This window comes from Miniopterus schreibersii (assembly GCF_964146895.1).
Source record: "Miniopterus schreibersii genome assembly, chromosome: 4".
NCBI classification, from domain to species: Eukaryota; Metazoa; Chordata; class Mammalia; order Chiroptera; family Miniopteridae; genus Miniopterus; species Miniopterus schreibersii.
This window is the reverse complement of record NC_138105.1, coordinates 94,311,097-94,334,298: the sequence shown is the minus strand read 5'-3', so window position 1 is coordinate 94,334,298 and position 23,202 is coordinate 94,311,097. Positions and strand designations below refer to the sequence as shown.

At 52.0% G+C, this 23,202-nt stretch overlaps 1 protein-coding gene across 1 annotated transcript in view; it reads left to right on the top strand.

Moving 5' to 3' along the window:
- The window catches only part of SLIT3 (slit guidance ligand 3), a 528,596-nt gene that overhangs the window by 329,640 nt on the left and 175,754 nt on the right, over positions 1-23,202 (top strand). The window contains exon 5 of the mRNA XM_081135280.1: positions 22,089-22,160. Within this exon, the coding sequence (XP_080991406.1) occupies positions 22,089-22,160 (72 nt within the window). The remainder of the gene's footprint in view (positions 1-22,088; positions 22,161-23,202) is intronic.

The window sequence follows — 23,202 nt, the reverse complement described above, 5'->3', positions numbered from 1 at the left end:
TTTCAGCCCAGATGGTTTGGTTCTGCACAGAATCCTTTGACAACGGCTTCTCCCGGTTTCTAAATCTCGTACCTATCTGTCCCTGCGTAACAAGGAGAGAGCCCTACCCATTTGTAACAAAGTAAGTTAGTGGATTTGAAGCAGATCCTGCGAAGGAGCCAAGTCTAGGTGGACGGGTACAGAGTCTCGCCGCAGCGGGCCATGAGCTTTTAGTCCCTTAGGACACGCGAAACCCCAGACAAGAAACCCGGCTCTGACGCAAGAAGGGGCTGAGCGAGGGGACTGCCGCAGCAGAGAGGGGAGCAGAAGGCATTGTTTTGTTCTCTGTGTCTCGCACCCTTTCTGATGCCTAAATAAATCTTCAGGCCACATTCTCAGGACTCTAGGCCAGGGATTATACCTCAAATGCCTTCAAGGAAAGTAATCGAGCGAAGTGGGCAGGCATAATAAAATCGTTTCTCTACGATCAGAAAGACAACAATGCAAGCTCTGTGACAAATGGCAGTGGACACGGGGATCTGCACGTTAGGAGGCAACGGGGACTCCCTCGGATGATGCTGACCGTGAAATCAGAGCTGCCCACACCATCCGCAAAGGGCAGCTGCCGCCGAGCTTCGTGCCATGGAAGAGAGGGTCCAATGGATGGATATTTGAAATTATCGAGAGTAGCCAAATATCCAGATGTTTATATAAATTTCAGGATTTTAAAATTTTGGCTCAGTTTTGTGGTTTTTTGGTTTTTTTAAAAAGAAAGTGCAAGCCAAATTAAACACCAGTTTGCAACATCTGCTGTAGTCGAAGTAAAACTCTGCCCTAAATATTGGTCCCCTGTCTGCAAACAGCTCAGGGAGCATCCCCTGCAGGCTGAGACGCTGGTGACTCACATCACACTCGGGCCCGACGGATGTGTGGCCGGAGGACAGGTGTCTGTGTGTACCATATGGACTTGCGTAGAGAGGTCTAACATCGGAAACAGAGGTTGAACCCTCCGTCATTCTTAATATACGGTGTTGGGTAACCGGGATTGGAAGACTTGCAGCGAACTTTATTACCTGGTCTCCCTTAGTATAGTATTGCAGGCCGAGGAAGACCTATAATAAACCATGTTTGCTGGTCTTCAGAATGCCTTTTTGTTGTTGTTGTTTTAGTGCTGGTCCTTGCCTTGTTTCTTTGCCCAGTTTGCTACCCTGATAATAGGTGTTCCAAAAACCCCTTGTCATAAGAGGAAAAAGTCTCTGGAGCCTCCTTAGATGCAATCAATCCACAGCACTGTGTCCCTGCTCCGTTCAGCAGCACGGCCGTGGAAGGTCTGGGAATTGGAGACACCATTAATTCAGGCCCTTCCGAGTCTTCATCTTCTCCCTTCCTGACACCAGGACGCATTCCCATCGAGTGACATCAGCTGTGCTGGACACCTGCCCTCGGTCCTGCACAGCCCCGGCCTTGGACGGCAGGCCACTCGGACAGATTAGGAGGAAAGGCGGGGCAAGGGTATGTGGGAAGGTCAGGAGGGCCAAGGGGACTTGACCACCACGGATGTGGTGACCGACCTGGTCCCTGTCCCTTCGAGAATGTTTGCAAGGAGTACAACGCAACCGCTTAAACAGACGAGTATGGAAAATGCTTAATGCAATATGGAATTCTATCTTAATCTGTTTTACAGTGGGCAATACATTCAAATGGGTCAAAATTCAAATAATGCAAAAGGGTATTCAGTGCAGTCTCCTTCCCACCTTGTGCGTTAAATGAGAAGAGTATAAAGTTAAAGCTTCCTCCCTCTCTCACTCCCTAAATATGTATATTTACTTATACATTTATTTACATACATGCGTGTATGTAAATAAACATACACACACACAAAAAAACAACAACTTATGAATAGAAGGCTGAAATAAGCAAATTGTTTACAGGGGTTATTGTGAGTGGAAAGATGATAGGTAATTGCTTCTACTTTCCTGTATTTTCCAAAACGTCTTCATTCCACGCCTGTTGCCTTGAAGGAACAATCACTAGATTTCTTTACCATGAAGCAGTCACCCAAAAGGAGAACCTGAAAGTCACTCATCTTCTCACCACACCGAGCTCACAGCCAATGGCGCTTCCTGCGGTCCGTGCCAGCCTCCTTCCCGGCCTTTCCCTGGAACACGCGTGGCCGCACTTTAACACTGTCCCATAACTTGCCTCCTGATTCGCACGCCATTCGAGTTGCCTGTTCCGTCCCCGTGCGGTGGAAACAGTGGCTTCAGAGGAGGAAGGTTGTGCCTGTGCTCACGCAGGTCCCCAGGGATCGGAAAGAAAGGCCCGAGCCTGGGAGACGGGGAGGGGGGCGGGCGCCCACAGGCCAGCAGGCAGGCGGGAGGGAAAGCCGCAGCTCCCTCCAAGGCCCTGCCTTTCGGGCCAGGGCCGAGGGCCGAGACCACGCTCCCAGCTCGCCCGCCGCCCTGCCTCTGCGTGGACGCGGCTGGGCGAGCGGACGCCTGGCACCAGCCGGCCGGAGCATGGAGGCTTAAAACACTCGGTGTGAAAGTACAGAAAGCCCTGCCTTGCTCCCGGGGGCAGTAGGAGGGACCCTTAAAGCGCGACCACTCCCTTTCATTTTAACTTTATTATAAAGGTTATTTAAAGTATAGACATATCAAAAGGTATAAAGCATACCTTTCTTGGGTCGTATATTTTTTTCCTCTGTTTTTTTTTTTTAACTGAAAAAAAATGCGGGTGATTCGCCCTCAGTCCCCTTTCTTGTCCGGCCCCATCCCTGGCTGGAGGACAGCCGCTGCCAACCGCGGGGTTCTAGGCGACTCTTTCCGATGCACTTGCCTTCACGCCCATAACCACGCACAGGCCACCACGAATGCCTGCTTTTTGTGTTGTTTAATTAAACTTAAACTCTCAGGGGTTTTTATGCCCTGGGCTCCAAATCTCACTCGTCCTAAGCTCTTTTGCAGAGCGGTAGTTTCCCGCATATGAATCACCAAGCGCTCGGTGCGCTCCTCTCAGCGAATGCTGTTCGTTTGGGATAACTCCCGACAAACTGCCTGTGATGTTTCTTTATTGCTGGAGACAGTGGGCAGCGCTGGCCGCTAGTGTTGACGTGGCCCGGCAGCGTTAATTCTCTCTGTTTTTAAGTGTCGTAGCGTGGCATTCAAATCCAGGGGGGAAGGAGGGAGGGGAACGTGTTCTTTTCTTTATGCGAAAACCTGCTAACCCCACTTCTGCAGACGCTGAGGGGCGTGGGGCAGAAATTAGGGCTTGCTGATAATTAGTTTCGGGCTCGCTGTTTCTAGCATCCAGCCGAGTCCCCACAGGCCCCTTGGATGTGCTTAGCACTCACCGCCCCCTAAAGCTTTGCTTCCTGACTCAGTGCCTCAACCGAGAGCTTTCTCAGAAACCAACCTCCATGCCTGAGTTTATGCTGCACCACAAGGGACGTGAGTCAAACGCTCAGAAGAGACTGGCTCTCCAGCCTCTTTTGCGCCCCCAGCACCTCAGTCATGCGGAAGCTTTAGAGCAACCCCAATAAGTGAAATGTGTTGAAAGAAAATACTATTTGACTCCAGAATGATTAACAATGTTAGGCAGGAAGCTCCCATCTTCTTTCCGAGGTCGCAACGTCCGGAGTCACCTTGGTGCTCGTGGGTGCCTCAGTCTGCCCTGTCTCACCGGGTGGCACGGGGAAGAGCGAGGGCCAGGATGCCTGCGATGAACCGGGCTCCTCTGAGTTCTGAGTACGTGTCGTGGTCTCTCGAGGGCAGGACAAGGCTCTGGAGTCAGACAGACCCGCTCAGTCCTAACTCCTCTTTGCTCTGTGCCCCCCGGCAAGTTGCCTGGCATTCAACTGCATTGTCCTTGTATGTAAAAACGGAACAGTGGTAACTTCGTGGCTGTTTTTGAAGTTGAAGCGAGCACATAGTAGGTGCTCATCAAATGGCAGCCTGCCTGAGTAGGAGTGCAGACGGAAGGCAGGATCCCGGTGCTTCACGGTACTTTACGGATGCACCCCTGTTGGAGGGCAGGGTTCGGGTATGCCGCTGTTTTTAAAGAAGGTGGTGAGGTGATAACACTGTGGGACCCCAGGATTATCTAGAGCTTCTGGGCCAGCTCAGGGCACCCTTGTGCTGCTGAAACTAAGGCACAAAAGGAGCTGCCCTTCCCCCAGCCCAGTGGTATGAGCCCTTCTGTATGGGTTCCTCTAATCATGCACGTGTCTGTCAGAACTGTCGTCTCCATAGCAATTCACCCCCTGCCATCACGCCTGCCCCCAAAGCTAGAATCAGCATTTTGCAGTGATGTCTGGGAGGCTTTTTTCTATGTTCTCTTGATAGAAAAAATAAATTGAAACCTATGCCAAAATGCTCAGAATGCTCGCAACGTGATAAGTGCTGGTTACGTATGTGCGAGGTATTATTATCGCTGTTGTTGTTATTATTATTATTATTTCTAAAGGGAAGTTTTCCAGATTAGCCCCAAAGGGGAGGTGAGAGTCGGGATGGTTAGGGCCTCCCCGCTTCCTCTCAGGGGGGCCGGCTCTCTGCTGGGAGCACAGAGGGACTGGGGAATGGAAAACTGAGAGTTGAGCTATTTGGGTTTTATTTTTCTCTGGCTGGTTTCTACCCCAGGCGATCTAGCAGGAGAGGCCGCGAGGGAAACAAAACTCAGTTTTCCTTCTCTAGAATTGTGGGCCCCACACTGGTTACTAGTCAGATGGGACAAATCTGTGAGTCTGCGTGGAGTCCCGCCTCCCCTGCTCTGAGCATTTGGAAGCTTCTGGAAACGGAGGGAGGGGAGCCCAGGACCAGAAACAGGTGCGACAGGCTTCCTACTGGGCCCTCTCCGCTGAGTGCCTCCCCATCCTCCTGAGCAAATCGAAGCAACTGGTCAAGTTCAAACCATGTCCAAGCCTAGAGGTGCAGCCGGGCCGGCTCCCAGGCACTGGACCTCACGGTACTGTGGAAACGCCCATGCACCAAACAATCCTGCATTTAAATGACAATATAAAACCCACTGACCTAGGTGAAAACACGCTGGCAGGAACCCCCGTGCTTGTGTGATATTTATGAAGAGTAGGGCGGGGTAGATGGTAGAGGTGGGGCTGGGCAGTGGCAGAGAGGAAAGCGGGGGCTGGGACCTCCAGGAGGGTCCTGAGAGGGCAGCGTGCTCCAGCCATGCCCCCTGATCCCCTAGTCATCCATTCCATGCCCCCACAAGTGCCCTCTTTTTACCTGGGTAGCAATGGGCAGTTAGAACCAAGAGCAAGGGATTCAGAGGTCCTGCCCTGGCTCTTTGTGACACTGGGATTATGGGGCAAAGCTGCAGCCCTCTGACCTGGAGAAGGGGACCCAGCCCCCTCTTCAGATGAAATGCACTGATAGGTTTGTAACTCATCAGAAAATGCTCAGACAGATAGAGACCTGACAAGGAAACCGTGAAGAAGCAAGAACGCTGGGTCTCCAGGGGCCCGGGTCCACCCCCCAGGGAGCAGCTGCTTCTGAGTTCTTTACCGGTCCACCTCCTGCCCCACGTAGTGTGAGGCTCACTGCTGAGAACCGAATGTGGAAGAGGCATGTGGTGAGAGAGGGACTGCCTGTGACTTTTTTAATGAAAATTTACCGGTGAATGTTAATTCGTGAAAATGTCAGCTGTTTTTTCATTGGCTTTCCGAGTCAGCCTAAGGAAGGCCTACTCCCGCTGGCCTGCTGGTGTGGTTGTAAGACTCTCATCAGCAGTCAGTGAAGAACCGTCCCCTCCCCTGCTTAGAACCCTTCCGTGGCTCTCCTTGTGCAGGAATGATGTCCAGACCTGGTCCCACCTGCCACCACCTCCAGTCTTCCCAGTAAACCTCCACTCAGCCACTACCCTCCCCCGGTCCACACTCGCCTTCGTCTGCGTCTCAGGCCACACGCGCTGTGTGCTGAACTGTCTGAGTCCTGCCACACCGGTCCCCCTCCCAGCGTGCTCCCCTCCAGTGGTCCTCAGACCCCGCCTGGGTCAGCATCCCCAGAGGACCTGTTTAAAAACCAGGTGGCTCAAGTGCGATGCCTGGACTTGGTCAGATCTTGACGACAAACCAGCTTTAAGGACTTGTTAATTTTGTTAGGTGTACTAAAGTCAGATGGTTAAATTAAAAGTCCTTATTGGTTAAAATGAATACTGAAATACATATGGGTAAAGTTACATGATGTCTCAGGTTTGCTTTTATTTTTTTTTTAAAATACATCTTTATTGATTTCAGAGAGAGGAAAGGAGAGGGGGAGAGAGAGAGAGAAACATCAGTGATGAGAGAGTCATTGATCGGCTGCAGCCCGCAACGGGGCATGTGCCCTGACCGGGAATCGAACCCCAATCGCCCGGATCCTAGGTCAGCGCTCAACCGCTGAGCCACGCCCGGCCAGGCTGAGGTTTGCTTTTAAAATATTCCAGAAACAGAGGGGGGAAAAGCATGTATATGTGAGGAGGGTTTGGGGATAGAGGAAATGAAATTAGCAAAATATCGATAATTGTTGACGCTGATGTTTATTATACAGTTCTCTCTACTTTTGTGTCTGTTTTTATTTATTTTTTATTTTTTTTATTGATTTCAGAGAGGAAGGCAGAAGGAGAGAGAGATAGAAACATCAATGATGAGACTCATTGATCAGCTGCCTCCTGCAAATCCCCCACTGGGGATGGAGCCCAAAGTCTGGGCATGTGCCCTGACTGGGAATCAAACTGAGATCTCCTAGTTCATGGGTCCACAATCAACCACTGAGCAACGCTGGCCATTTCTGTTTTTAAATTTTCACTAAAAAAATAAAAACAATTATTTCCTTAGGGGAAATAAAAACCACAGGTGGCTGTTCCCCATGCCCAGAGTTTCTAATTTAGAACATTTGGCACCACGTCTGAGAATTCGCATTTCTCATGGATTCCCAGGTGATAGTTACTAAAGCTGCTGGACCAGAGACCGCTTTTTGAGAACCAGTCCTGTGCACTGGGATGCACCAGCCCCAGGGACACACAGTCTTCCCGTGTGTGATTCCTACACATCTTCATGTGCTGGCCCCAGCCTATGTGACTTTGGACAGGTCCTTTCTCTTTCAGGGCCTCAGTTTTGCCATTTGGAAACCAAGAAGGGTGGACCTTTTAGCTCTAAAATGTGTTAAGCATCGTGGGTTCTGAGCAAAGATGCTTCATTCTGAATAGTTTCCAATAATGCTCAAGGTTTGGTCTCTCGCCTGTTTCGGCCGGATCATATCAGCAAAGGAAATCAAACTGGCAGGGCTGACGGGTCCCTGCTTCTCCCGGAGCCTCTGTGTGGAGCCCGGGAGTGGGGCGGCTGTGGAAGGACACGAGGTCACAGATCCAGCCCTCACGCCAGAGCCTCAGGGGAACCGGGGGCACCGAAGTCCAGGGGCACCTGCTTCCTGATGCCTGTCCCCCTGCTTTAGGACAGCGTTCAACCCAGGGGCCTGGCCGAGGTTTTAGGACGGGAGTATTTAACCAAGACCCCAAATGCCCCTGTGTATTTCAGAGGCGTGTCCCCAAGCCACCTCCTTCTTTCCGTTCGCTTTCTTTTTTGCAGCCCCAGTTTGGGATAGTGGCTCTGAACGTGCGGGTCGGTGGTCCTCTCAGCTCTGCTCATTCTGTCCGCAGCTTCCCAGGAGGGTCCCCCAACAGGAGTGCGGACGCCCCATCACTTCCTCCACGGTTCCCTCCGCACGGTCTGTCTTTGTTTGTGCAAGTCTAGAAGGCCTTCTCTCCGTAGGGAGGTGCGCTGCAGCTCCGTGCGAAATGATCGATTCGGAAATGACTGAGAAAAGCTCAGAGAGAAAGTGTGAGAGGAGAGCGGCGAGACTCTCGGCTCCTTTGCCGCGCTGTTCAGTCAGAGAAAAGGGGCTTTTACACAAGAGGTTAAAAATACTCTTACCCAGGCGTCTTCATGTCATGGTCCTGGCCTTCCCAGTGGCAATGCCTTTTAACCCTGGTCCCTGTTTGCTTTGGGGTTTGGTTTGGGGTTTGGTTTGTCGGGGCAGAGGGTGAGTTTCCTCTCCGTGGGGGTAGCCTGGACCTCTCCTTGCAGATCATGTAAAAAGCAAGCTCCAGGGGACCAGAAGGAGGTGAGGGCGTCGGGGCGGGTTCAGTGGTGTGCGGCTTAGAAACGCTGATGAGAAGGTTTGCAGTTGAAGGACAGAGAAGGGTCTTGAGAAGCCGATCCATTAGGGGGCCCATTACTTTATATATTTTCTCCAAAACCACATGAAGAAAGGGGAAAGGAAGGAAGGGGGAAAACTGGCTTCAGTTCAGGACGTCAATTATGCCATTTTTTAATCCCCTTTTTACAATTTATTTGACATTTTGAACAGCGGCCAAAAAAGCTATTATAACTATAAAACATATTCATTGGTATAATCTCATTAAGTTGAGCGATTTAATTAAGGTATTGACATGCTTAATTGATACGTGTAAGCCAAGACCATTTTCATATCTCATTTCCATATGCTTTCTGCTTTAAGAGATCCTAAAAAAATAAAATAAAAAAGGCTCCCTCCATAAAAACGCTATAGATTCATCTGCGCCCCACGTCCCAGGGGACCAGTTCCTGCCACTCTCCTTGATTCCCAGCCAGCTTCTCCTCTAAGTGGCACCGCTCAGAGGGGAGGTGATGGATACCCAGCCTGAGTGCTTGTCAGGCCCTCTTATGATCAATAGGAGAATATTTATATTAATAAAGCGCCGAGTTAATTAGATAAAACGGGCCTCTGGGTAAACTTAAGATACTAGAGGATGGGCAGAGATCCATATATTCTGCTCTTTGAACATTAAGCGTTGCCTTGAAATTTTATGGTGCTTTTAGAAACTCGCCTTGTAATGTAAAAAGTTTGAAACCTCCAGTTTTCTGTGCGGGAACCTCGAGCCTGCGGTCAGCAGCAGAGGGGGCGGGGAGCTCGGGAGGAGCTCAGCAGGCTCCCCCGGGGTTGCCTTAGCCCACCAGGCGGGGCTGCAGGGCAGAGGCGGGAGGCCTGTGCTCAGGGCAGGGTCCCCACAGCAAAGATGACACTTCCTAGGCCCCAGAGCCGCCTTGCAAGTCAGATGGAAGAGAGACCTTGGCCGCCTCCCATTCTCGGTGCCCTCATCCTGCGAAAACCTGAAAGCCAGGGCCTTTGGGGGAGGAACCTCTTCCAGCCTCACAAGCCCCTTCAGGCCTCCCCCGGGTCTTTTCCCTCTTGCTCCCCTCCCCTCTTGGCCCCCAGCCCCCCCCTTTTCCGTGTCTGCCTTGTGTGTGCGTGTGAGCCTGGCCCCATCCCGCTTCTCTCTGGTACCGTGCCCCTCTGTGTGTGTCTGCCTCTCACAGCCCTTCTCTGAAGTGACTGTCCCTGCAGCACCTGCCTTTCTCTCCCCTGTCCTCTCATTTCACCGCCTCTGTCTCACCGCGTCAGCCTTTCTTGCTCTCTCCCTCCTGGTTTTTGTTTCTCTGCCTGTCTCTTTTTCTGTCTCACACTTTCTCTCTATTTCATCTTTCCCCTCTCTCCCTGTCTCAGTTCCTCTGTCTGTCTTTCAGTCTCCCTCTCTTATCTTTATATTTGTCTGTCAGTCTGTCTCCCCCTCCGCTTGGGTCCTCTTGCCCGGCCACGGTTGGCGTTAAAGAAGATCGCATGTCCGCAGACTCAGCCCCTCTGCCCCGCCACCCAGAGGCTGACTTTCTGGTTCCGTCTCCTCACTCCAGCAGCCGCTTCGAGGCCTCCACTGGGTTTGGGGATAGAGAGGAGGAGAGAGACCCACTACCTCTTGCCTCGAGCAGCTGCGTCCATCTGCTGAGGTGCCATCCTACTTGCTGTCCCCCTTTGCCAACTCCCATGGACTGTGTCTTCTCATTCTCTTAGCTTTGACCCACATAGCACCTAACTCCGTGGGTGCATTGCAGTCACCCTATGAATGATGACCCTTCACCAACGTGTAATCCCCAGGACAGTTTTGACCAGGTAGTGAGGACAGCCAGGGAATTTGCTTCAGGGGCAAGTTGAACTCGCCTCCCCACCTTGACCGCTCTCTTTCCTGGAGCAGTTTCCTGCCTGGCTCTGGGTGCCCTGGAAGCTCACCCAAGTTCCAGCTCCCTTGGGAAGGAGGAGAGATTCTTCGACTTGTCCGGAGTCTGTGCAGAGGAGGCTGGATCCACACTCTGCTCTCTTTCCTGGGGCTGTTCGGGTTGAGGCCACTTTTCAGCCTAAGCCCGCCTGGCTGTGGTCTCAGACGTCCCCTCCCAGCTGTCCCGGCAGCTGCCTCAGGCTGTGGTTTTCTATGCTCTTCATGGAAGTCTCCTGCGCACAGCAGTTGCTGCACAGTCTCCGTCTCCAGCCAGCTTCCTGGGGAGTTAGAGAGAGCTGTGTGGCTTGGACCGATGTCCCCATCTTTGCCACCACGCCCTCTCCATCCTAGCGGAGAGCCTGGTAGATTCCCGCAGGGCCCCGGGAAGCTTTGAGGCACAGCAGGCCAAGTGGACCCCAATAGCTGCTTTCTCTGGTATTGAACTTGACCTGGAATTGCTGCTTCGCCCCTCCTCTCTGTGCCCTGTGTCATGTTCCCTGGGCCAAGGCATTTTCAAGCTCTACTCATAGAGTCTGAAGGCATACTCGCAATAATTAGTATTTGTGAAGTGCTCATTAAAGCCAGACAACGTTCGAAGAGCTCTAAATTCATTAGCTGTTTCATAATTCTCTGACATAAGTATATTCATTGTCCCCATGTTACAGATGAGAACACTGAGGCGCAGGCGGGGTCATCGACTCACAGAAAGCCACACCTCTAGCAAGAGGCAAAGTTGGAGCTCACCCCGAGGTCCCAGGCTCCTGAGCCACGCTGTTAGCACTGTCCCTCACCGCCTCCTGGCGCCTTGGCCATAGGCAGGACCTTTGGGGTCAGGTGAAAGGAAAGGAGTTTCAGGGAAGAGTGTGGTTCGGCTGTGGTCGCTGAGCATCTCAGAGAGGCTGCAGGAGTCTCCCCTCATCCCTTCTCTCTGCGCCCCACCTCCTACCGTGGAGGTCCTTTCCTCTTGTGTTGCGTTTGGCATAGACTGGTGGCAACAGCCTCACATCCATCGCAAATTAATGTCATCATTGCCATTCGCTGCCTTCTCCAGCGTTCCCATCCCTTGCCTAGTGCCTTTCGAACTACGCGGCCAGAAGCAGGTCTGTGATTAAATATTAGTGTTAACTTTCAACCTGATGTAAATCTATTAAACTGGATCCGTTTTTATATAAACAAACAAGAGAGCGGCATTTTTTCTCCTTTGGTCAATACAGGACATCCACAGGCGTGAGATGTTAGCAGGACCTGTCATTGCTGTGAACGGAATGATGAACAGTGGGGGGGGGGTCACTGTGAGAAATGTTGTCTACGGTGTTAGCATAGCTTCGTGGCCTAAGCGGCCGGGTCCTTCGGCACGCGCCCCGAGACGCTGGCCTTGCCACGCGGGGTGCTGAGCTCCGCTGAGCGGCCTCCCTGTTTCGGTGAGAGTGATGCTGAGCCTTTCTGAAGCCGCATTGACTTTATCGGCAGATCGCCCCGGGATAGCATCTCACCTTCACCACTGAGGTTTCGTTTATTTGACGGGGTTCTGAAAAGTTACAGGAGAGAACAGGTGTGTACGAGCCACACTTCCTTGAGTGGCAGCTCTGCACCCCAAATTCCAACCTCTGGGCGGCGGCAGCCCAGGGCGTGATCCCTCTCCACCTGCCCCCCGCCCCCCGCCCGCCCTGGCGCACTGACATTTCTCCAGTAAAACAGAGTGGACCACGGAAGAGTAACCCCAGGACCGTATCATCTGGAGAAGGGAGGGGCTGTGCCGTCTACAGAACATTAGTCTCAGGGTCAGGCGCACACAGTGGATCCAGAGGAGTGGCCCACGAGTCCTTTCTGCATGATCAAGTTGAAGGTCCCAGGGGTCAGAGTTAGGAAGTGGCTTCCACTGCTCCCAAACTGCAGCCTTTGACTTCTGCTAATCCCCAGGCTCCATGAGGGTTTCCAGATCTTCTACACAGTTTGGCGGGGAGGAGGCGGACCACAGGGCAGGTTATCAAAACTCCCTCACTGCCAGTCACCCCCTCCCAGCGGCCCCTGCAGCGTGATGCTGAGAGTGCCTCCCTCTGCCCCCGGAGTTTCATCACGTGTCATCCCAGCCGCGGTGAGCGCCAGGATTCACTCCCGGCAAGAGGAGGAGCAGCTCTTGGAGATGAGATGCCATCGGGCACATGGCTGTTTTCTGGATCGAATCCATTTCCAAACCTGTTGTACCCTCCCGTCTCCGGCCTGGGTCCAGCTCTGTCCGGAGCTCTGCCCAGCCGAGCTCCGGGTCCCACTGCTCAAGCCCGTGCCTGGGGCGAGCTCCCTCGGCCTTCCCCAGGGGGAGGCTTTATCTGAGATGCCCTGGAACACAAGCCCATCCCAGGGGCGTTCGTTGTCAAGCATGACGCGCCACCAAGGAGACGGAGGTGGAAGGCTGGAGGAATAGGCGAGAGCTCTCTAAAATCTAAATGGACAAAACGGGCTGAGGGTGGGGGAACCCCCATAGCTTGAGATTTATTCTTCATGACCCATGAACCAGGCAAGGGCCTGGACTCAGTTTCACTTATTTTTTTTATCCATTCGACTAATATTTTTTTAAGCTGTATGTCCAGCCTTATGCCCAGCAAAGATCTCTGAACACATGAAAGTAATAATTTAGTGACGGTGCCAGCGGAAATGACCGTGTCACCTTAGGAGCTTGACCTCCATCCCCAGGTAGTTTAGCAAACGGCCCACCCGGATCCAGACTCCCTGTTACCTGTGCCCAGGTCCCTAATTCACCTTTAGCTTTTTGGTGAAGTCAGGTTTGACTGCACCCTGGAACAGTCACTGAGTTAAAGGGCCGCAATGCTGGATGATCTGGCATTTTTCTGGAGCCTCCTTTTCAGGGAAGGCAAGAGGGACATGGAAGATCGGTTGTGTCAGTCACAGACACGCTTCCTCCCCCCTGGGGCCAGAGGAAACAGGCCAAAGCGGGAACTGAAAACACAAACTTGGAACCCACCAGGAAAGCACATTGGGAAGCACACTCCCCGCCCCCTTGACTTTGCTAATTACTGCCCGGGCAGATCTTCACCTATGGGAGGGATATTATGCCTCAGAACCTGCGGCCACCAGGCCACCATCCAGGAGGTAAATGAGGGTGCCCAGGGCAGCGATTAATCACGGAGCCAGACACAAGCACACACTTCGTTTCAGAGCAATCCCGTACACGCACCCCGCCGCCTCCCCCGCACTCACAAGGCTTCATCTCCTAATTGCAAAAGCTTTTTGGCACGGGAATGTCTTCGTGAAGAAGAGGGGACTCAATTTGGGCCATCTCTCTAAAGAAGACACGGGGACAAGGCCGCCTCTCCAATTAATCAGCAAATGCCTGGCTCCAGCCTGCAGCCCGGGGATCGATTTACATAAAACTACTTCTCGAGATGAGTTTGCCTCCCTCCGCTCCCCCTGCGCTCCCCTTGTCCAGCCAGCATTAGACATGGCCCTGGATTTCAGATTGACAGCGTCAGCTACGACAATCAAATTAAGGATGAAAGCCTCAGAGGGCTGCCAAGGGAGAGGGACGGGACAGAGGGGGCCGAGGGGGTGGGCACAGCATGGCAGCCTGTGGGCTGCGCGGAAACAGGCTTCCTCGCCCAAACTCCACCGGGCAGGCACATAGCTTCAAACAAAAAAAGGAAACACTAGTCGGCATCTTTTTCAACTAGGTGGACACACCTCCCCCCGGCCAACCAAGATTGATAAATTAAACCAAAACATCTCGTTGGGCCTCAAAATTGGCAGGGGACAATCTCAGGTGCACAGTTAGATCCTACAATCGGATGGTTTTCAGCATCTGATTCCTGCCCACCAAGGGCACCAAAATCGCAGTTGTACCCTGAAGGGTACGAGGTGCTGATGCAGACTTGATATGAGTCAGAGGCTTGTGGTTGGAATCCCAGTGATGTTTCCTGGACCATTTGGCTAAGCAGGGAAGTCTGGACCAGAACGGAAGGGCACAATTGGGCCGATAATGGGAGCTCCCCAATCCCCCCTGATAGAACTGCCTTGTCACTGAATTGCCATAATCCAGGGATCACGGAGCTGTTGAGAAGCTCAGCCTCCGTCCCATTTGCCAGAGATGATCCGCCTCTTATAATGCTGTTTTGTGAACACAAAGAGCCATAGCTGGAGTTGCGTGCGATAATTAAATGAAGAAAGCTTCTGTTTGCACTGGAAGCGTTGGTGAACCCTGCCAGCCCTGACAGGTGTTGGTCCAGAGAGATTCACGTTAAATCCCGTGTCTGGAAGGAGGTTCTCTGCTCACAGGAAGGATGGCTGAGTGACTGGAATAGTTCAGGCCGTGCTTGCTTCCCTTAATCCAGAGGCTTCTGTCTTGTCTGACTCCCCTTCATATTTCCTGTTGCACACCCCAAACCCTCAAAGAGTCCCACACTGGGCTCCTTCAGATTGGCTCCAACATCTGAAACTCTCTCCCTCCCTGGGCAACGAGCGGGCATATAGCTGCAGCACCCAGCTCCAGCCTTTTTCTAGAACTGTCCTGTGCAATATGATGGGCAGCAGCCTACTTGGTTACGGAGCCCTTGAAGTGTGGCCTGTCTGAACCGAGATGTACGTAAAATACACACCAAACTCCAAAGACTTGGAATAAAACGAGAATGTAAAGTATCTCATGAATAATTTTTATATTGATTGTGTGTTGGAATGATAATATTTTGGATATATTGGGCTAAGTAAAATACTTCATTAAAGTTAATTTCAGCTGTTTCCTTCTACTGTCCGTAATGCAGCTAATGAAAACGTTTCAATTGCATGGTGTCCGTGTGTTCCCATAGGGAGAGTGCTGTTCCGGAATTAGCAGACTTCCCCTGGAGGGGTCTTGGCCTCTGCGCCCTTCAGCCCCAGTTGGAAGTGTTCTGTTGGGCAGCACAGAGGGTTATTTGATTATAATTTGGGGCAAATAATTTAGATGGGCCCAGCTTGCCCCCTCATTAATTTTATTGTAAATATTGAACCTGATTTACTTGGTCACTTTAACCTGGGTAATCCTGATGCATTTGAGCTTGTGATCTCTAGAACATCTACCCATAAAGAGACAAAACGGGGGCCCCCATTGGCAACTCACCACAGAGCAAACCCCTACCCTAAGGCCTCGTGCAGCCTTGTGTAGCAGCCTGTAGCCCTCAGTCCCTCGGAGGCATCCTTAGCTCCTTTGTGCTTGAACACCAGGCCTCACCTGAGGTCACTGCTCCAGACCTGCCTCTCACCTGGCTTCTCAGTCCTGCTCGTGACCTGCCCTCCAGGGATTTCTCCCCTAGACTGTGGCCCTTCTGGAAAACTGTAGGAAATCACTCACCTGTGCTTCCCCACCAGGAAGATGCTAATCCCAGTCGGCTGGAGTCTGCCCTGCAGGTTTGGGAGAGCCCAGGGGCAACGTGCTTGGTTTCCTCCTGCCATATCTCTGGGATCCCAGGGAAGGTGCCATCACCCATGGGCTCTACCTCTTCAGAGCCTGCACACTGGGCCCCCCTGAGTGGCTTCCTAAAATAGAGATGTCGCACTCCACGCCTTCAGCCAGCTCCTGCGAATCCATCTCTCCCCTGGGCATTCTGACCAACACCAGCAGGCTCTCCCTGAGACACAGAACGCCTTTGCATCTTGGATCTAAGGCTGTCCCTAAAGTCAGACCAGACACTTGAGGCAGGAGGCTGCTCTGTTTGTTAACTTCATGCTAATAAAACGAAGGTAGCAATTTGCATTTATACCCGGCACTGGAGCAGAAAGCAGGTGCTTGTCCATGACCGCGATGCTTATCCCAGTTCCATAGGGGTACACGTGGAGCCGCAGAGAATTGAACCTGACATTCTAAAAAGACACGTGACCCATTACCTAGCACAGCTTGAACATGAACTTGGCACCAAATCCCATGCACTAATCCTTTCACTCTGTTCTCAAACTTGTTCGCAATTTAGACTCCAGAGCCCATCCCCAGGGTTTCCGACTCCCTAGGTCTGGGATGGGTCCCAGGAATCTACATTTAAAGTTTTTATTCTGAAGAACTTCACACATATATTAAAGTCAAGCACAGATTATAAATGAATCCCCTTTGTACCCACCCGGTAGCATGTCTATTCGACTCATGGCCAATCTTGTTCCATCTATACCTCTGCCAATTCATCTCCTGAACTGAGCACCTACTATGTGCACAAAATAAGACTCTGAACTGACATCTGCTTGTCCAGTATTAAATGTCCGAATGGTAGGACTAGGGCTTTTCTAATGAGCTCAGCGGCGAAGGCAGAACAGAAGGAGCTCTTACTGATATATTTCAGTAACTTTCAACATCAAGGAAGCAAACAATGTAAACTCCTGCTGCCATGAAATATTCAGAAACCCAACTGGAGCAGTGGGAATAATTGTGTGTTTTTGTCCCCTACTGATACTCGGATTCTCTGGATCTCCGGGGTAGGTGGCAGTTATTTCAGGAAATGGTCCAATTGTTCCGTGTAATCTCCCTCAGACAAAGGATGCCATTGACCAGAGACCCGGCTGGAGGTACCTGGGCTCCTTAGCTGGGACTTACGCTTGGAGCTCATTTGGTTTTGACAGTGACCCAATTGTAAACATATAATCTTGCTTATTAAGATAAATTGTCTGCAAAAGAGATTTACTTTTTAAGATGAATCCTCCCAGAAGTCCACACTGTAAAATCCCCAGGAAACAATTTTTCCTGCATGTCTGTCCCGCCTACTGTATAAAGTAAGCAAAACAATACCTTTCTCTTTGGTCTCTAGAGCAGAGTGGTATGCCGTAGTTACTCAGTATTAGGAGTTGGGGGGAGGAGGGCGGGGTTCACCGTTGCTTGGGATGGTAGTATTGAGAGTACAGGAAGCTGTAGATTCGTGGATTGTCCATCAGAAATTCAGAAATCCCTCAATGAGTTTTGTTTTTTGTTTCTTTAATACATCTTTACTGATTTCAGAGAGAGGAAGGGAGAGGGGGAGAGAGAGAAACGTCAATGATGAGAGAGCCATTGATCGGCTGCCTCCTGCGCGCCCCCCTCTGGGGCCTCAATGAGATTGATTGATACCTACCACACCGATGGGTAGGTTTCCTCTTACTAGGCAGTGACTGGGCAAGTAATTTTAATAGGAATTTAGGCCAAAGGAATTAGAGTGGTAATCTACTCCCCTGATCCCAAATGCATTCATGGTTCCAAATAGAATGGATCCAAATTTAGATCATTCCCCCCCCTCCCCCCGAAAAGGCACCTGGTTGGTCTCAGTGCAAGGGGTTTGGGGACAGGGTTGTTTCAGTTTTCTTTGGCCAATTAGCTTCCCCTGTGGCTTCTCGATCTTTGGTCCTGGATGTGTCATCTTTCGGGAATGATTTTGCTAATCTCCTGGGAACTTCTTGATTCGGGAGAGCTATCCTTGAAGCCTTCTTAGGAAATGCTTTGAGTTGGAGCCCATGGGTCCCCTTTTCTGACACGGGCTCCCATCTCCTGCTTCTTTGGACTTTGCTGCTAAAGGTCATGGCTGGAACCTCCTCAGCAAACCATCCTTGGGTTCCTGGAGTCACCTCCTCCTGCCTTATGGAGAATGGGCAGAGCCAGGGCCGTTGCACTTCTCTCGGGTGGTCTCTGACCAAGGCCTGCCTGGTGCAGGGCTGCAAAGGTTAGAGACAGGAGCTCCCAGAGTATGGCCAAGGCCAGGCTCGACCTGTGTCCTTTATTCCGTCTCCATCCCGCTTCCTCCCTCCCTCCCTGGAGTCCCCCAGGAGCACTCTGTGAGCCCCTTGTTTGGCTAAGTGTCTGCTTCTGAGAGAGCCCAGCCTCAGACGCACCCTGTTGTCCCGAGTCAGCCTCTCCTGTTTCATCCAGAAGAGTCTAGACTCGAACCCGGATGCTCCTTTCTAGATGACAGAGGAGGGAAACTGTAGTCCCTCCCCAGATTTTGTGGAAAGAGTATTAGCGGCATTTGTGTGTTCTTCTCTGCAGAGCTGTGGGCATGAGGCCCGAGGAGGCCTTGACGATGTTTTCAGCGATGTAAATCCTGGGCTCAGTGGGGGCAAAGGCCGGAGAGAAACGCGGCCGCTGGTTGCTGTCTGCAGGGTTCCAGGCGCTGCACAGAGTGCACGCGTGTATGAACTCAGTTTCCCTCACGGTTCCCCTCTGACGTAGGTGAAATAACTGCCCCACCGCAAAGATAGAGTCGCTGCAGCGCAGGGCATTTCTGCAGTTGGCATGACCACTTGGGGGGTAAGTGGCTCCCCACTTCAGAAACAAGAGTCCCCAAGGTGGAGGGAGCCTCCGAGCTCCGTTTTGTACCTTCTGAGTAACTGGAGATTGACATCTGGGAGCTAATCCCCGCCGCCACCCAAAAACTGCCACGAACACAGACAGGACTTCCTGGGAGCATGACCGTGACCGAGATGGGCGCGTGGTCGTTCCCCGGGGAGCAAAACGCCGCTGTTTCCCTGCTCCCTGCCTCTGGTCTCGGTCCCGCCTGGTAAACATGGGTGGGCAGGGCTGGGGGGGGAGGTGGGGACTGTCACTCACTGTGGCTCTGAGAACAAAGCATGCCTGACATTGCGGGGAGCGCCCCGGGGAGCCTTTCAAAGCTCCGCTGGAACTAGACAACCCTTCAATCCATTTATCAAAGTGTCCGCAGTTCCCGGTTCAAGGTAGCTGCAGCAATAATAAATTTGCGAAGAAAGTTAATCTGTGTCCAAAGCATTTTAGTAAATTAAAAAGGGTGGGGGGGAGCGGCTGGGAGGGGGAATATATTGCTTCTTGCCAGCTTCTGTTTGACTTGCTGTCTCCTTAGTAAGTCCTCTCGGGCCCTGTGTTTTTGGATGGAATAATAGCCGGTTAATCATTTTCCGGAAGCAGGAAAATGCACTCTAGCTAATGCAGCTCCCTCTCTTTCGGGCCCTAATTATTTAAAAAGGCGGCTCAGTTCATAACCCCACTTCCAACCAGCCATCTCCCTCATTTCCCCCGAAAGCCCCAGCACACCTCCCTCCCACCCTACTCCAACCTCGTACCTTTCCTCTAATGTTTTAAAAAAAAAAAAAAGCCGGTTCCCTTTTTCCGGCCACTTCCCAGCATGTCCCCTCAGGAAGGGCGAGGCACTCAAGCCTCAACAAGCAATTGGCCGGAACTAGGCTCTTGGGCACCACGGATAGATTTTGTTATTTTTATTTAAGTGTCAGCCAAACGGGCGGCTCTTGTCTCTCTCAAGGATAGTACTTAACAATAGCTCCACGCTCGGGCCTCACGCTGGGATAAAGACCCTGGTAGGAACCCTCACAAAGGCCCCAGATAATTGCAAAGGGACTGTTACCGAAATGGAGTGCGGCGGGCCCTCCTCCACGCCCCGTCGGTAACACCATTAAAGCCGCCGTTCGTCAGCGACTGGAGGCATTTGTGAAATCAATACACACTCCCGCGGGCGGATGGCAGCCTCATTGTTCACCGGGAAGAGAGGCTCAATGGAAAATGAAATTAATAAAATTTGTAAGCAGATTGTCATGGAGAACAGATAGATTCCCCGCAATCTACTGTTTTTGCTCGGTTGTGGCGGGAGGAAAACCATAGCGGGGGCGGGAGGAAAGCTTCGCGGGGGCTCCTTACACTCGGAGCAGGACCGGGGTAGTTACGGCGAGAAAACAGTGAGCAGAATCCCCAGGGGCTGCCCCGCCCAAGCGCAGGATTTGGCCTGTGCGACCGCTATTGTGGGCCATTTCCCAGCAACCGTACCAGATTTTTCTGCATAAACGTTGCTCTTCTCTCTCTGTCCCACCAAACTCCAAACCAGAACCTTTGTGCGATCGTGGTGCCGTCTGTATTACGGCTGGGGAGCCTTAAACTCCAAGGGTCAGTGCATTGCTGGGGTGTGTATGTGCCCCTTCCTGTAGCTTCCAGGCGGGGTTAGAGCAGACGGTTGTAAACCTCTCCCCTGCCTGTTGCCCCTGCCTGGACTTGGAGCATCAGTCCTTCGCCAGGAGTGTGGCCTGAGCGGTGTCCCAAAGCTGCCAAAGACAGCGGCCACGCCTGGGAGGGCAGCGGGCGGGGGCTCGCGGTCCTGGAGACCAGCCTCTGCTTGGCAGGAAAGGCTGGGCCCACTGTGGCTGCGGAGCCTCGGGTACGGCCCAGACGCCTGGTGGAAATTGCATTAGTCAGATGACAGGGCCCGGGCCCCCTTCTCTGGGAGGCTGATGGAGAGCAGAGGAGTGGCCTCAGTGACACTGCCTGACCTTCGCTGTCATCGTGGGCTTTGTTCAGCGCCCCGACTGCAGGCTGGAGCCCCGCTCATTGAATCAGGCCCAGCCGGGGGAGCCTGCACCCAGGCTCATCCCCCAGCTAAATTGACTTACATCCATTGCAGACGGAGGAAACTGGATTTAAGAGGGGGCGCACCCTGTTACTCAGCCCCAGAAGCCACTGTATTCCCACCTGCGCCCTACTCCAACTCTGAGCCTTGCCATGGAGCCTAACAGTGTCCCGGACAATCCCCACATGTCTGGGTGTCTGCAGCCGATCGGGGGTGGCAGCTCATCTCAGCACGTTTGCTTCCTGCCCTCTTGCAAAATGTTCGTTCCATGGCCCGGGCTCTGGTGGAGGATGGTGGGCCGACCTCACTTTCCAGCTGTGTTTGGGGCCGTCTATAGCTCTTGATGAGGTGTCCCTGGGAAATCGGCACGGGAGTGTCCCTGGGTTCACTCTGACCCTGGGACAACTTGGCAATTCAGGATGTGTTTACCCTGTGGCCCAGCACGTGCTCTTTATAGGACTTTATACCCAGGAACACGTGTCCCCAAGTTGTGTGGGCAGGAAACTTCATCCTAGTGTGTCTTAAAATAGCCAATTAATTAATTAACTAACTAATACCTAACAATGCGGGATCATATAGCCATCTACACAGTTGGGTGATACACAGGCATTAAAAGTGTTGGCATAGATGTACTGCTAATGACATGAACAGATGTTCTCAATAAAATTAGTGAAGAAGTTATAACAGACTATATGCTATGAGATCATATTGGTGAAATTTATATATAAATTACCCCTAATTGGTAACAGTGGTTATGTCTGGGTAGGTAATTTTTTTTGGCCTTAATATCTGAAAGTTTTTGTGTTCTTTTTAAAATAGTGGAGATATATATCTATAACTATAAATATACACATGTGTATATAACATACAATTGCTGTATATAACCATAGATATACACAGATATCTGACTGATTACTCTCTCAGATCCTGAGCAGCTTGAGGTATGAATGAAAACAACAGTGTGTATTTGGTCTAGCAAAAAGTATAAATAAATAAAACTGGAAAACAAAACGGAAGAGACCTCATAGTTCTTGGGACAGGAACCAGAGGCTTTGGGGGTTCGCAAAGAGGACCCCGGCAGAAGATTTGGGTCTGAGAGAGTCCCTCGCCCTCCCTCCTCGAAGCCACACCTTAGCACTGCTTAATGCTCCATGACGTGCCAGAGGGACCCCCATTTGGGATGGTTTTGTGGAAATGCAACTCAAATTCATCACTAAGATGGCCCTGGAGTCCCCCGGGGTCCCTGGGACTCCAAGCGGAGGGGTTGTTCCATATCCGAAAGTAAGGATGGTGGGGGCTCTGCTCCGATCCCAGATGACAAAGGCAGAGGGTCCCTGAGAGATGGGAGATGGAGTGAGGTCCACCCTGCCGTGGGGGAGGGGCACCGTGGGGGAGGAGGGGCAAGGGGTCGCCTCTGGGAGGTGGCAAAACGGAGAATTGGGTGCCGGGTGTGCAACAAATAACCCAGCGTCTTGGCTCCTGGCCTGGAGGTGCGAGACCACCCACAGAGCCCGCCCTGGAGGCAAGCAGCTCCGCCTGGTAACCATTTCAGCAAAGGCCATCTCCAGAGAAGCAATGGGACAGCTCTAGCAGCCTGGGGCTGAGACTAAACAATCCCCACGAACAGCCTGTGAGGGGTTTTGTTATCGTAATGAGATGCGGAGAGAGCCGGCCCGGTGCCTAACTCCGATTGCCTCTTTTCTTCTCGTTTAGAGATCTGAGCGAAAACCAGATCCTGGGCATCCCGAGGAAGGCATTCCGCGGCATCGCCGACGTGAAGAACCTGTGAGTACTGCTCTCCTTGCTTTGCTGAGACCTGGCTCTGGCCAGAGCGGGGGCGAGGGACGGGACGACCCGGCGGTATGGCCGTGCCCTGGGCTGCCCGGGCGGCTTTGAGACACACTGAGCGATGTGCTTCAGTGCCTTCCAGGGAACACACGTCTAGGGCCACGGCTGCTCCACGCAGTCCTGCGCCTCCTGGTCATTTGTCCCCACATAGGGGCATCAGCGTCCCGGACCTGGGTCAGAGCTGGCCCCACAGCAGCTATGTGGCCTGCTTCTCCCAGTGTCATTTTCTTCCATAAAACTGGGGTGACAGCCTGGCGGGGGTGCTGCTGCAAATGAGAAAATATTGTAAATGCTTACTGCATGGCACATAGTAAATGTTCAATAAATGTGAACCTTGATGATGAAGGGGGGAGGGGGACCACGACGGCGAGGGTCTCACTGTGGCTGTTCGAGTCTCATGAGAGAGCCCTGGGACTTTGCCCCAGGGTCCTGGGGAGACACAGACAGATCCAGTTCACTAGGTGCTTGGATTTTTTTTTTTAATTTGAAATAATTATTGATTCATAGGAAGTTTCACAAAATGGTAGATAGGCCCATGTACTGTTTCACCGAGTTTTCTCCCAGTGGTGGCATCTTACGTGACTATAGTATTATATCAAAACAAGGACACGGATCTGGGTACATTCCACCAACCTTGTCCTTCAGATTCCACAGTTTTACATGCACTCATGTGTGTGCTTGTGTGTGTGTGCTCGCGTGTGCATGCGTCTGGCCCATGGCTGCAATCCAGGCAGGACTGTTCCCTCGCTGCATTCTGAACTTGCCAAATCACCTTGGTTGTTTCCTCCCTGACCTCCACTGTTTGCTGCTATCAGCATCTCCTCAACCTCCTAAGGGGTGTGTCTTCTGAATTTTCTACCCACATCACTGTGTCCACATTTTCAGGACATGCAGTTGGAGAGGGGCACAAAAGGTCTGGCTTGTGTGCCTCCACAGGCCCACATTCAACTTGAGGAGTCTTGGAGGTGTGTGTGTTTTT